We start from the raw sequence: 15,110 nt of genomic DNA, 5'->3' as shown, positions 1-15,110 counted from the left end.
CATTGGCACCAGTGGTAATGGTAAACCTTTGGCCTGGCACATAAAAGATTACAATGAATAAGTAATGTTGCTTGGCTGCAGATCAGCTGATGTCAGATTTTACAAATTAGACGCATCCCTGCTACATGCCTAATCTCTAATAAACCTTTGTAATAATGTAGACCTTAATTAATGATCATTTCTTTCCAGTTATCTCAGAACATTATTTTCCGTGATCCACATAATTTAAATTCAGTAGCCTATTCATACAGTTCAGCAAATCAGAAATGACCTTTTAAATGCAAATTGTTTGTCAAAACGTACTAATGATTTACTCATGATTTATATTTCTATACTGTACAATATAATTATTAACAGGTGATTTGTCATCAGAAGAGCAGAACAGTACTGATTGCGACAAAAAAAAAGAGCACTTTCCCTTTAAGAACTTGTCGTCACATGACATGATGCAGAAAAACTACAATCTCGTGTTACAGTTACACATGTGTTTGTTTATGAGACATTTCTTGGTAGAACTTTGTCGCTTTAGGATATACGATTTATTATTACATTAATTTATAATTAGATGATATAAGTGAAATGACAAATTGCTTAAATACTATGTTTTCCGCTGTTGGTTGAGCTTGGTAAACAGTAATGTATCCTATCCGTGTTAGCTAGCTAGCTATAGCTACAATGTTACAGTGTGACATTGATTCATTTAGCAAATGAAACATTTGTAGCACTGGCACTTCACTCGACACATTGCATAACTGGTAAGACCGTTCTCTGGCTTAATACATGGCTTCTGATGATCAATTCATTGATTTTACATAATATCGTTTTATCCCTTTATTTACAATAGGACAGTCTATCTACCATGACTATGAAGGAGGAGGCACCGAGTGTCCCTGAGTGCTACATCTCAGAACATGAAGGGTTCTATGGAACCATCAAGAACTCCACCAGAGACTTTATAGTCACAGAGATAGACATCCATGGCCAGATGGTCACTAAACCCAGTGTATCTGATGTTCCTCAATCATCCAACATTATTGAGGCATGCCCAGGTGCCAAGTCTGAAAGAAAGAAAAATATTATTAGCCCAAAACATCAACACAACCTAAAAGAAGAGAAATGTACTCCGGTTGTAAAGGATGTGGATTCAGAACCTGGACCGGGTCAGAATGGTGACATCACATCCACCCCCAGCCAAGACTGTTTTGACCTGAGCTTGATACTGGGTCAGTCTGTCTGTGAAGAGCTAGAGCAGTTCACTGCTTTATTGAGAGAGGCGTCATCAAGTCCCAATGATGGCGTTGAGAAGAAGTTGGCCAACCAAGAATCATCCAATGGCAGTGAGAAGAAGATGGCCAATCAAGAGTTATCCCTGGGTTCATTCCCAGACAAACACCAAAGAGCTAACGTCCACCGCGCTGTCCGACACAACTTCCCCTTCCTGTTGACAGTAACCAACCAATCAGAGATCAGGGTTAAGGAGGACCCTGACTTTAAGCTTCTGTCAGGTTTGGTCTCAGAGGAGGAGGCCGAAGACTTTTTCAGGTTCATCGACACCAAGATGCCTAACTCTGTGTACACGTTCAGGGGTGACGACAGTAAGGAGCACAGGACGGCAGTGCACCACTTCCTAAGTAGACGGTTTGGTAAACTGGTGGAGACCAAGAGCTTCAGTGACCAGCAGCAGAAGACTACAGCCATTACGGTGAGGTTGAGAGGAAAAGGGAAACCCAGGAAGAGGATGGCTGATGATAGTAAAGGGGAAGAGGTCTATACAGGTGAGAGCTCCATAGAAAACTTCATGGACTACGTTTCTCTCCTACTTGATATGTTTTGCTCTTATGATACTGTATGTACAGCAAGAAGAATGTTATTAGCTCAAGTAAGCATTACAAGTAAGCATTTCGCTGCACTGTTTATACCTGCTTTAAACTGTGTACGTGACAAATAAACGTATCCTTTGATTTACCTGAACATGGACACCACAAAACTGACCTTAAATCAATGTCCAAGGCCAACCTCATCCCACTCATAACACTCTATTCCCATGGCCATACTTGTATACTACTTAGAATTAAGCAATGTGTTGGGCATGTATTCTAGGAAGTTAGTGTGGATAATATTGGCATGGGTTTCCTCCCCCTGCAGCGTTCACTCTGAGGAAGGAGAACCTGGAGACTCTGGAGGCTACCAGCTACATGGCAGCTGTCCTGGGGGTGCTGCTCTCTGACTTCACCTACGCTGGCATCAAGGACAAGAGGGCCGTCACCTACCAGTCCATGGTGGTCAAGAAGATCTCACCACAACGGTAGATACAGTACAGTTGTTAGATAGAATGTGTTGCTGTTTCCATTCAACGTCCTTGGCTTAGCCTATGCGCTGTGGCCAACTCCCCTAGACAACAAACAGAGAGTTGACTAAAGCACTAACAGACTGGACCACCAGGCTATCCTTGGCTATGGTTTGATGATAATGATGATGATGATGATGGATATTCACAAAGTGCTACATTCTATTGGGGGAAAACTCAACTCATCCAACACCACCACATTCATGCATTTCTAAAATGCTAGCCCAGTGAGTTCACTGTCCACTGATGCATATCCTGTCCTCATTATGGGGACCGGTCAGACTAGTGCTGATGGGAGGGATGTGTGTTGTCAGGCTGAGAGAGAAGGCCAGTGAGTTTGAGAAGAGGGGGATGGTCCTCTCCTCCGTCCGCTCCGTCCCTGAGCCTCTTCATCTGGGTAGACTCCAGGGGAACCACTTTGACCTGGTGGTACGGGATCTCAGACCACACCAGGGTCATGACACACTGATGGAGCTGGACTCACTGGTGCAGGAGGCTGTGGAGAACGTCAAGGTGAGACACTCCTAGAGATGGAACCTTTTTTATTCTGTGGTCTCCATTCAACCCTGGTCCTGGAGAGATACAGGTGTGCAGGGTTTTGTCCAGCCCAGCACTGAAACACTCAATTTAACTAATCAACCTAATCACCAAGAGCATGATTGGCTGAATCGAAAGCATGCACACCAGACCCTGTTGGCCCCCAGACCCAAATTTGGATACAAATGTAGATTGCTCGGTGCACTTTGATAGTCATTTGATAGTCATTTCCACTGCACTGTGAGTAATGGAGGAGTGTCGTTCTCTGATCTGTAGTGAGTAGATATTACATGTCAATCCTTTCAGGTCAGGGGGTTTGTGAACTACTATGGACCTCAGAGGTTTGGGACTGGACAGAGTGTTCAATCTGACAGCGCGGACTGGCCCTGCTCAAAGAGGAAATGGTACATCTTCTGTGTTCTATATTACAAGAAACTGAAACAGTGGATGTCAGTGTTTTATATTTGTTCTGTCTGACTTGTGGTGTGGGTTGTGTTTCATGTGTCTCAGGTGGCAGCTGTCCATCTGTTCTTCACACCAGAAGAGGGTGATGACCCTCAGAGCGTTGCCAAGAGACACTTCCTCCAGACTGGTGAGAAATTCCTGTTTACACTAGTCATCATTTCCTGTTTACCATGTTCTCTGTTTTTATGGACCCAACCTTTTCAGATGAACAATACATTTATTTTATTTTCTACTCTACGCTATTCTACTCTACCCTGCTCCATTCTAACCCTGTTCCTCCACCCCTCTCCTCCCTCATCTCCTCAGATAATGCTAAGGAGGCCCTGTCTCTGATGCCCATGTCCAAAGCCAGAGAGAGGCTGATGCTGAGGGCCCTACATCGCTATGGGACGGGCCCAGAGGGCTGTACTCGTGCCTGGCTCAGCCTGCCCCATGGGATGAGGGTCTTCTACCCCCACGCGTACTGTAGGTGGGGAATTTATATCATCTGTTTTATTGGTTAATTAATTCTTCTGAATCCTTATTCATTCTTTATGGTTATATCTTTCATTTTCATTTCCTTCTTCCTCTTCACTCAATTTGTTTGAAGTATACTATATCAATAAAGATTGATTTGATTTCAGCCGGGTCTGAACGAGGCGGCTGCACACAGGCTGACCACGCTGGGCCACAGGGCCAGGCAGGGAGATCTGGTCTGGAAGCAGAGGGGAGAGGAGGGGATAGAGATGGGAGAACCCAGCTTACCTCAGGTAGTTCAGTTACAGGGTGACTTAATAACAGAGTCAAATAAAGAGTCAAAGTCACTTGTGAAAATCATTTTCAATCGGAGCTAGAGAGTTAGCCACTAGGCTCTGTCGTTGAGTATGACACCCAGTGATACTCTCTCACTGAGATTGAACCAGTCATAAAGATGGTACTGAGATGGACCTTTGCCCTCTCTACTCTCCCAGATTCATGTTGTTACGGCTGCAGAGGAGGAGGAGGAAGTCTACTCACTAGGACAGGTATGTACACACACACACAGAGAGAGACACACACACACACACACACCTGTCCACGCCCCTGTTCTACAGTACCTTGTACCATTCTAACTATTAATCTACAAGCAAACATGGGTGTGTTGTCTGAGTATGTCGCCAAGTTTAAATACCAAGCCCTGTGAAACCTACATCCACAAAACAAAGCACTACACAAATCAAATGTAATATTATTCTATTGAATTAATTGTTAACTTCTGCTGTGTTCTTCCATCAGGTGGTTCTTCCCATGCTTGGCAGCAGTGTGAAGTACCCAGAGAACCCTGTAGGGGGATGGTACCAGGAGAGACTGGCGAGGGACGGACTACAGAGCTGTCGTTTCAGAGTCACTCCTCTCAAACTGAACCTCCCTGGCTGCTACCGCCCCCTACTGGCCATCCCACGTAACCTCACCTATAGGCTGGAGCAGGGCCAGAGAGCTGGGGAGAGGCAACAGGAGAGTAATGGAAAGTCCCCACAGGCTAGTGGAGCGGTACCACAGCACCCTGGCGCAGACACAACCAGGCCTGCAGGTCTGGAGAGGCAGAAAGGAGGGGAGAGCGTGCAGGGGAATGGAGAGGGGAAGTCAGCGGTGCAGTACCCCGACACAGACACACCCAGCTTGACGTTGAACTTTGACCTGGACTCTTCCTGCTACGCCACCGTCTGCCTCAGAGAGGTCATGAAATGTGACCCTTAGACTGGAGTTAGTCTCAGATTCTGTATGTACTACTGTGTGTACAGTATTGTAATTAGTATTGTGTTGTGTACACAGTATGGCCTCTTGTGTACATGTAGGATACTGCCACAGTATTGTGATCAGTTTGCCGATTCGTTGCCTGATGTGGCAGTCATGTCGTTAATAAAAAAATGCTTTGTTAATTCTTCACAGTGGATTGGAGGTAGAATCACATTGAATGATGAAGTGAATTGAGTTGTGTGAACGTAGAAGATCCTCCGCTTGCACAGCATTGCCACTAGAGGGGGATGGCACCTCATGAGTTGTTTATCAGATGAACAAGTGAATTAAAACCTACTTGAAGGTACAGTAACTGAGTAAAACATGTTAACACTAGTCTGTCTCTCTTTAGATGCCAGTACTGGACAAACTCTTGCCAAGCTATCGTAGGATAATGATAATTTTATCTGATAGAACAGGTTCACTTGTCATTAACAATTCTCATAAACTGATTCATCCTAAGTCTATGCCTGTCCATACCCAACAAGTCATTTCTATGCTAAACTTTCATTTAAAAAAATATTGCAACCACAGCTGGGGGAATATTCAAGGGAACTAATATGAAATGTAATGAAGCATAAACCCAATATATATGTAATATTCCTCTCCCCCTCACCATGCTCCAGCCTCTGGGTGTCCCTCTGAAATCTGAATAAAGTTCAGACAGCTTGGCAGCATCTCAAATAACTCCCTACTCCCTTTAAAGTGTCAGGGCTCTGGTCCAAAGTAGTGCACTATAAAGGGAATAGGGTGCCATTTGGGATGCAGCTTTTCTCCTGTGGGTAATTTATAGATTTCAGACTAGATTTTTTTTTTAAAGGCAGGACCATATCAAATTCCTGTCATTAATAATTTTATTGGATTCCTCACTTCCATTTTTAGCCTCTGTTACTGCTAGTGATGTGAAAACATTACTGTTCGAGAGTGAGTGTGGTATGCATGAGTTTGGGGTTGTGGGTTCTGACTTGTAGTCGAGACTCAGCCCTAAGCACCGTTTGGTGAAGTCCTTGCCTGTAGGGTTTGGGAAGAGGGTCTTAGTGCCAAAACAGAAGGCGTGTACATCAGACAGTATTAACTCTTCCTGAGGAAATCTCAAATGAAATGTGGCTTCTGAATATTTTCTGTACTAGTGACTTTTCCCCTGAACAATGGAATCTACTTATATTTCAATACCTCTGATATGTTGCAATTCAAGGCCTTGGAGGGAATAGACGGATGTGGAATGTGTTGTTTTGGATGATCTTCAAACGTTGACCATATGACAGGGTGACGTAAGGCTACATGATGGGTTATGGCGTCTTAATAGCTATCACATGTTGAGAGCATGGTGGTACACATCATCATATCTCCCCCTCCCTATAGGTTAGTAGAACTGGAGAGCCATTTCAAAGTAACTACATGGTTTTAGAGGTCAACCATCAAGCAGTCTTGACTGGGGTTTGAAGTCTGACCTGGGATGGTTCTGTGTCTGTCTGTGTCCTGCTTAGCAGTGAGATGTGAATCTCCCACTAACTAGCCTGAACTCAACAGCCCTCAGAGAGCATGTAGCCTACATCCCTGGGCCTCAGACACTTCCATCTCATCAACTTTAATGTGTTTTAACCAGTGGATGTTATGTCAGCCCCAGCCCTGTTCTTCACATACTTAATAGCATCACTTAACCTAAAATATGGGCCTGAATTGCCCGGGAGTGTCTTTGAACTACTTTGACTTCACCACCATAGCAGTGATGTGTGTGTGTGTGTGTGTGCTTATGTGTGTGTGCTTGTGCGCCTGTCCTACTATGGTCTCTCTATGCAGATAGACACGGATGGCTGAATATTGTCCCACACAGTGACTCTCAGGCCAGCTGATTGTGCTTGGTGTTAACCCTGGAGTGTCTGGACTACTTTGACTCCACAGCTCAGTCAGAATCAGCTCTGGTCTGGTATGATCCCTCTATGCAGATGACTGGCTGAATAACACACACAAACACACACACACACACACACACACACACACACACACACACACTGAATCTCAGCCGTCCGTGTTTAATGTTAACCCACTTCTTCCTTTAACGTGACAACTTTCACCTAGCTCCATCCCAGAGAAGGGAAGACGCTAAAAAGAGGAGAGGAAAGGTGATGGGGTGGTGGTGGTGGTGGTGGTGGTGGTAGTGATGATGGTGATGGTGGTGATGATGGTGGTGGTGATGATGGTGGTGGTGGTGGTAGTGATGATGGTGGTGGTGGTGGTGATGGTGGTGGTGATGATGGTGGTGGTGGTGGTGGTGGTATGGTGGTGGTGGTGGTGGTGAGGTGGTGATGATGGTGATGGTGGTGATGATGGTGGTGGTGGTGATGATGGTGGTGGTGGTGGTAGTGATGATGGTGGTGGTGGTGGTGATGGTGGTGGTGATGGGGGTGGTGGTGGTGGGGGTGGTGGTGGTGGTGGTGGTGGTAGTGGTGGTAGTGATGATGGTGGTGGTGGTGGTGATGATGGTGGTGGTGGTAGTGATGATGGTGGTGGTGGTGATGATGGTGGTGGTGGTGGTGATGGTGGTGGTGGTGGTGATGGTGGTAGGGGTGGTGGTGGGGATGGTGGTGGTAGTAATGATGGTGGTGGTGGTGGTTGTGATGATGGTGGGGTGGTGGTGGTGGTGGTAGTGATGATGGTGGTGGTAGTAATGATGGTGGTGGTGATGATGGTGGGGTGGTGGTGGTAGTGGTGGTAGTGATGATGGTGGTGGTAGTAATGATGGTGGTGATGGTGGTGGGGTGGTGGTGGGGGGTGGTGGTGGGGGTGGTGTTTGTGGTGGTGGTAGTGGTGGTAGTGATGATGGTGGTGGTGATGGTGATGGTGATGGTGGTGGGGGTGGTGGTGGTGGTGATGGTGATGATGGTGGTAGTGGTGATTGTGGTGGTGGTAGTGGTAGTGATGATGGTGGTGGTGGAGGTGGTGGTGGTGGTGGAGGTGGTGGTGGTGGTGATGTTTGATGGTAGTGGTGGTGGTAGTGGTGGTGGTGATGGTGTTGGGGGGTAGACAGCCTGGTGGTTGTTGAGGGGTAGACAGCCTGGTGGTTGTTGGGGGGTAGACAGCCTGGTGGTTGTTGGGGGGTAGACAGCCTGGTGGTTGTTGGGGGGTAGACAGCCTGGTGGTTGTTGGGGGGTAGACAGCCTGGTGGTTGTTGGGGGGGGCGTTTAGTCTTATGGGTTAATTAGCTAAATGAGAAGTAAGTGTATGTTTCTCTTCTCCGCTTCTCCAAGTTCATGGCACGGCAGGTGAGGTCAAGTTTCATGTTGCTTTTTATCATCCATAACAAAACACTGATGTAATTTACAGGTCATAGAATGTCAGGTCATAGAATGTCATGACACACACAAGTTTAGAGTGGACACACACACACACACACACACACACACACACACACACTCCCAATAACAAGTAGCCTGATCGTCAGTTGCACCTTGGTGTGTTATGCTGATTGATCCTGGTTGGTTCTATAGGAAGTTTTGGAGAACAGAGACTTTCATTCATCAGAGATTTAAACACTGTTTTGACCTACGACCCTGTCTGAATTGTCTGCCTTCTTACCCCCAGACACTGGACCGGTGAGTGTTGCTCATTGAAGCAAGGGAGACTTTATTTCACTATTAAATACATACAAGAGTAATAAGAGTATAGATGTGTACAGGTGTACTGTGGTGGTATTTAGTCTGTCTTGCCTTTATGTCTTGCAATGTCTATGTCTGTATGCCAAGTAGGCCAGGGTTTCCAAACTGGGTCCTGAGCCCCCCCCGGTGCACGTTTTTTGGTATTTGCCCTAGTACTACACAGCTGATTCAAATAACCAAATCATCCTCAAGCTTTAATTATTTGAATCAGCTGTGTAGTGTTAGGGCAAAAACCAAAATGTGCACCCAGCGGGGGCCCCAGGACTGAGTTTGTCGCAAATCTAATTTCCCAATGAGACATCACAGTATTCTGTTATAGTGCTATCTCTGTTTATGCATTATTGCACAATCTATTGCACAACCCCCATGCTTGTGTAAACATCCTACTTCAATTCATTTGATTGTATTGTATTGTAGAGAAGTGTTTCTCCTTTTTTTATTCATTGTGCTTTTTATTTTGTATTACTCTTTGTATTCACTGAATTACTTTTCCTATTGTTGTTGCATTGACGAGAGGTGAACCTGCAAATAAGCATTACAATGCACTGTATTTGTATTTATTATGGATCTGCCAAGGGAGCAGCTACTCTTCCTGGGGTTTATTATGGATCCCCATTAGTTCCTGCCAAGGCAGCAGCTACTCTTCCTGGGGTTTATTATGGATCCCCATTAGTTCCTGCCAAGGCAGCAGCTACTCTTCCTGGGGTTTATTATGGATCCCCATTAGTTCCTGCCAAGGGAGCAGCTACTCTTCCTGGGGTTTATTATGGATCCCCATTAGTTCATGCCAAGGGAGCAGCTACTCTTCTTGGGGTTTATTATGGATCCCCATTAGTTCCTGCCAAGGCAGCAGCTACTCTTCCTGGGGTTTATTATGGATCCCCATTAGTTCCTGCCAAGGGAGCAGCTACTCTTCCTGGGGTTTATTATGGATCCCCATTAATTCCTGCCAAGGCAGCAGCTACTCTTCCTGGGGTTTATTATGGATCCCCATTAGTTCCTGCCAAGGGAGCAGCTACTCTTCCTGGGGTTTATTATGGATCCCCATTAGTTCCTGCCAAGGCAGCAGCTACTCTTCTTGGGGTTTATTATGGATCCCCATTAGTTCCTGCCAAGGCAGCAGCTACTCTTCCTGGGGGTTTATTATGGATCCCCATTAGTTCCTGCCAAGGCAGCAGCTACTCTTCTTGGGGTTTATTATGGATCCCCATTAGTTCCTGCCAAGGCAGCAGCTACTCTTCTTGGGGTCCAGCTAAATTAAGGCAGTTATATAAAATTAAAAACATTACATTTCACAACAGATTTCACAACACATTAAGTGTGTTCCCTCAGGCCACTACTCTACTACCACATATCTACAACACAAAATCCATGTGTACATGTGTGTATAGTGCATATGTTATAATGTGTGTGTGTGTGTGTGTGTGTGTGTCTCTTCACAGTCCCCGCTTTTCCATAAGGTGTTATCTGTTTTTTAAATGTGATTTTACTGCTTGCATAAGTTACTTGATGTGGAATAGACTTCCATGTAGTCATGGCTCTATGTAGTATTGTGCGCCTCCCATAGTCTGTTCTGGACTTGGGAGACTGTGAAGAGACCTCTGGTAGTTTAAACAGACAGCTCGGTGCATTCAACATGTCAATACTTCTCATAAAAACAAGTAGTGAGGAAGTCAATCTCTCCTGTACTTTGAGCCAGGAGAGATTGACACGCATATTATTAATGTTAGCTCTCTGTGTATTTAAGGGCCAATTGTAATTTTCCTAAGTCCCTCTTTGTGGCACCTGACCACACGACTGGACAGTAGTCCAGGTGCGACAAAACTAGGGCCTGTAGTACCTACCTTGTTGATAGCATTGTTAAGAAGGCAGAGCAGCGCTTTATTATGGGCAGGCCTCTCCCCATCTTAACTACTGTTGCATCAATATGTTTTGACCATGACAGTTTACAATCTAGGGTTATTCCAAGCAGTTTATTCTCCTCAACTTGCTCAATTTACAGATAATTCATTACAAGATTTAGTTGAGGTTTAGTGTCCCAAATACAACGCTTTTAGTCTTAGAAATAGTTAGGACTAACTTATTTCTTGCCACCTATTCTGTAATTGACTGCAGCTCTTTGTTAAGTGTTGCAGTGATTTCACTTGCTGTGGTAGCTGACGTGTATAGTGTTGAGTCATCTGCTCAAAGCCAGTGGCAGGTCATTTGTAAAGATTGAAAAATGTAAGGGGCCTAAACAGCTGCCCTGGGGAATGCCTGACTCTGCATGTATTATGTTGGAGAGGCTTCCATTAAAGAAGACCCTCTGTGTTCTGTTAGACAGGTAACTCTTGTTCCACAATATAGCAGGGGATGTAAAGCCATAACACATACGTTTTTTCAGCAGCAGATTATGATCAATAATGTCAAAAGCCACACTGAAGTCTAACAAAACAGCTCCCACAATCTTTGTATTATAAATTTCTCTCAGCTAATCATCAGTCATTTGTGTAAGTGCCGTCCATGTTGAATGCCCTTTACTATTAGCGTGCTGAAAATGTGTTGTTAATTTGTTTCCTAAGAAATAGCATTGTATCTGGTCAAACACTATTTATTCCAAAAGTTTACTACGGGTTGGTGACAGGCTGATTGGTTGGCTGTTTGAGCCAGTAAAGGGTGCTTTGCTATTATTGGGTAGCGGAATGACTTTTGCATCCCTCCAGGCATGAGGGCACACAATGTCGTGAGGCTTAGATTGAAGAGATGGCAAATAGGAGTGGCAATATCGTCCGCTATCATCCTCAGTAGTTTTCCATCTAAGTGTACCCCATGTTCTGTGTACCCCATGTTCTGTATATCATGTGTATATGATGAACAAACTTCAACTTGAACAATGTAAAAGCCTAATATGTAGGCTTCATATTTTATCTGTATTTTCTCAGTATGGGCTTGATATATTATCAGTATTCCAGCAAGCATTTTACAAGCGTTATCGTGGGACTGTCACTGTCAGTTAGTGTGTTTCTATGGGTACAGACCAGGGTGTGTTTTAAATGGCTTGTCAAATGTGTTGTTGCAGTGGCCGCCACTGAATATTGTCAATATGTGACAGTTTGTGTACACAGGGTTTTCAACTGTGGTCAAAAAAAGGTTGGATAAGCACAGGCAATATTTTGGTTACCATGTCAAAAAACGTTTTGCAGTTTGCAGAGATAAATAAAGCAATGCCCATGAAGTAATACATGTGCTATTTTTCAGAGAGTTGCATTTGGTTTGTGTTTCTGAATATGACAGATCTCAGTTCATTCTCAGGCTAAGAGCTTTCAATGTTTTTATACAGTAACTATAACTACAGCCTGGGAAACATCATTGACTTTTTTTGTTTTATCTTGTGAAAACAGCTGAGATTTAGTATTAAACCAGAAATCATACTATACATACGGTATCCTTTCCATTTGAGAATGAATAAATAGCAGAAGGTATTGAATCTAAAATCTATTCCATGGCCTTGTAGAACTCAGTAGTCACTTATAATACCTTGTGTTAATGTTCCTCTGTTCTAATCTGATCCAGAGCATAGAAACAGTGTTCTTCATTCATTCTGCGGAGCCTGACATGACAAATAGTGTCCGCTTGCCAAATGGTGTCCCTCTCTGCATCACAATAGGATTCGATTAGCTGTTAGCGTCCGTTGACTACACTGACCCCGTAGCTTGAGGTTAGGCTAGATATTGAGCTCTGGAAAATAATGCTTTTGTGGATTGAGCTTATTGATTGACATGTGGATGCAACGCTGCACGGCTCTGGAACATCATTTTATTCCTGTGGTGCCTGTCTATTATATATTGTAGGGGTCCAAAGCAGTGGTGTAAAGTACTTAAGTAAAAATACTTGAAAGTACTTCTTAAGTCGTTTTTTGGGGTATCTGTACTTTACTTTACTATTTATATTTTTGACTACTTTTACTTTTACTTCACTACATTCCTAAAGAAAATAATGTACTTTTTACTCCATACATTTTCCTTGACACCCAAAAGTTCATTTTGAATGCTTAGCAGGACAAGAAAATTGACTAATTCACACACTTATCAAGAGAACATCCCTGGTAATCCCTACTGCCCCTGATCTGGCAGACTCACTAAACAATGCTTAGTTTGTAAATTATGTCTGAGTGTTGGAGTGTGCCCCTGGCTATCCGTAAATATAAAAAACAAGAAAATGATGCCGTCTGGTTTGCTTTATATAAGGAATTTGAAATTATTTATACTTTTACTTTTGTAACAATTACTCAACCCAGAGTCTCTCAGAGCGTTCACAGTCAGCCCACTGACACCCCTATCAGACCACAGCAAAATCACAGTCTACTTGAACAGAGCAATACTCAATCATGAGGCATCAAAGCCAAAAGAACTGAATAATATTAAGAAATGCTATAGATGGAAGGAAAGTAGTGTTGAAACCTACCAAAAAACAATTAGGAAACAACAAATTCAATCCATTCTAGACAACTTCCTGGACAAAACGTTCCACTGTAATAGTGAAGGTGTAAACTTGGCAGTAGAAAACCTAAACAGTATATTTGACCTCTCAGCTTCCCTATCAAATCTAAAAATCTCTAACAGAAAACCAAAGAAAAGTAATAACAGTGATAAATGGTTTGATGAAGAATGCAAAAACCTAAGAAAGAAATTGAGAAACCTATCCAACCAAAAACCATAGAGACCCAGAAAACCTGAGCCTACGCCTTCACTATGGTGAATCACTAAAACAATACAGAAATACACTACGGAAAAGAAGGAACAGCATGTCAGAAATCAGCTCAATGTAATTGAAGAATCCATAGACTCTAACCACTTCTGGGAAAATTGGAAAACACTAAACAAACAACAACACGAAGAGCTATCTATCCAAAACGGAGATGTATGGGTAAACCACTTCTCCAATCTTTTTGGCCCTATAACAAAGAACAAACAGCAAAAAAATATACATGATCAAATGCAAATCTTAGAATCAACTATTAGAGACTACCAGAACCCACTGGATTCTCCAATTACATTGAATGAACTACAGGATAAAATACAAACCCTCCAACCCAAAAAGTCCTGTGGTGTTGATGGTATCCTCAATGAAATGATAAAATATACAGACCACAAATTTCAATTAGCTATACTTAAACTCTTTAACATCATCCTTAGCTCTGGCATCTTCCCCAACATCTGGAACCAAGGACTGATCACCCCAATCCACAAAAGTGGAGACAAATTTGACCCCAATAACTACCGTGGGATATGCGTCAACAGCAACCTTGGGAAAATCCTCTGCATTATCATTAACAGCAGACTAGTTCATTTCCTCAGTGAAAACAATGTACTGAGCAAATGTCAAATTGGCTTTTTACCAAATTACCGTACGACAGACCACGTATTCACCCTGCACACCCTAATTGACAAACAAACAAACCAAAACAAAGGCAAAGTCTTCTCATGCTTTGTTGATTTCAAAAAAGGTTTTGACTCAATTTGGCATGAGGGTCTGCTATACAAATTGATGGAAAGTGGGGTTGGGGGAAAAACATACGACATTATAAAATCCATGTACACAAACAACAAGTGTGCGGTTAAAATAGGCAAAAAACACACACATTTCTTTCCACAGGGCCGTGGGGTGAGACAGGGATGCAGTTTAAGCCCCACCCTCTTCAACATATATATCAACGAATTGGCGAGGGCACTAGAACAGTCTGCAGCACCCGGCCTCACCCTACTAGAATCTGAAGTCAAATGTCTTCTGTTTGCTGACGATCTGGTGCTTCTGTCACCAACCAAGGAGGGCCTACAGCAGCACCTAGATCTTCTGCACAGATTCTGTCAGACCTGGGCCCTGACAGTAAATCTCAGTAAGACAAAAATAATGGTGTTCCAAAAAAGGTCCAGTTGCCAGGACCACAAATACAAATTCCATCTAGACACCGTTGCCCTAGAGCACACAAAAAACTATACATACCTCGGCCTAAACATCAGCGCCACAGGTAACTTCCACAAAGCTGTGAACGATCTGAGAGACAAGGCAAGAAGGGCCTTCTATGCCATCAAAAGGAACATAAAATTTTACATACCAATTAGGATCTGGCTAAAAATACTTGAATCAGTTATAGAACCCATTGCCCTTTATGGTTCTGAGGTCTGGGGTCCGCTCACCAACCAATAATTCACAAAATGGGACAAACACCAAATTGAGACTCTGCATGCAGAATTCTGCAAAAACATCCTCCGTGTACAACGTAAAACACCAAATAATGCATGCAGAGCAGAATTAGGCCAATACCCGCTAATTATCAAAATCCAGAAAAGAGCCGTTAAATTCTATAACCA

General features: G+C 43.6%; 1 protein-coding gene across 1 annotated transcript; it reads left to right on the top strand.

Annotated features, from left to right (window-relative positions):
- The first annotated feature begins 457 nt into the window (after positions 1-457).
- On the top strand, positions 458-5,065 carry LOC121552452 (pseudouridylate synthase 7 homolog-like protein). Its single transcript, XM_045216630.1, is given in 11 exon segments — positions 458-755; positions 845-1,775; positions 2,146-2,305; positions 2,662-2,860; positions 3,191-3,257; positions 3,260-3,288; positions 3,395-3,476; positions 3,656-3,818; positions 3,969-4,098; positions 4,300-4,353; positions 4,604-5,065. Coding segments are annotated over 10 exon segments (2,262 nt in total). The 5' UTR covers positions 458-755; positions 845-859.
- The last annotated feature ends 10,045 nt before the right edge of the window (positions 5,066-15,110 follow it).

Source organism: Coregonus clupeaformis, unplaced genomic scaffold, assembly GCF_020615455.1.
Source record: "Coregonus clupeaformis isolate EN_2021a unplaced genomic scaffold, ASM2061545v1 scaf0759, whole genome shotgun sequence".
NCBI classification, from domain to species: Eukaryota; Metazoa; Chordata; class Actinopteri; order Salmoniformes; family Salmonidae; genus Coregonus; species Coregonus clupeaformis.
Note: the sequence above shows the minus strand (reverse complement) of the source record. Positions and strands in the feature narration are given on the sequence as shown.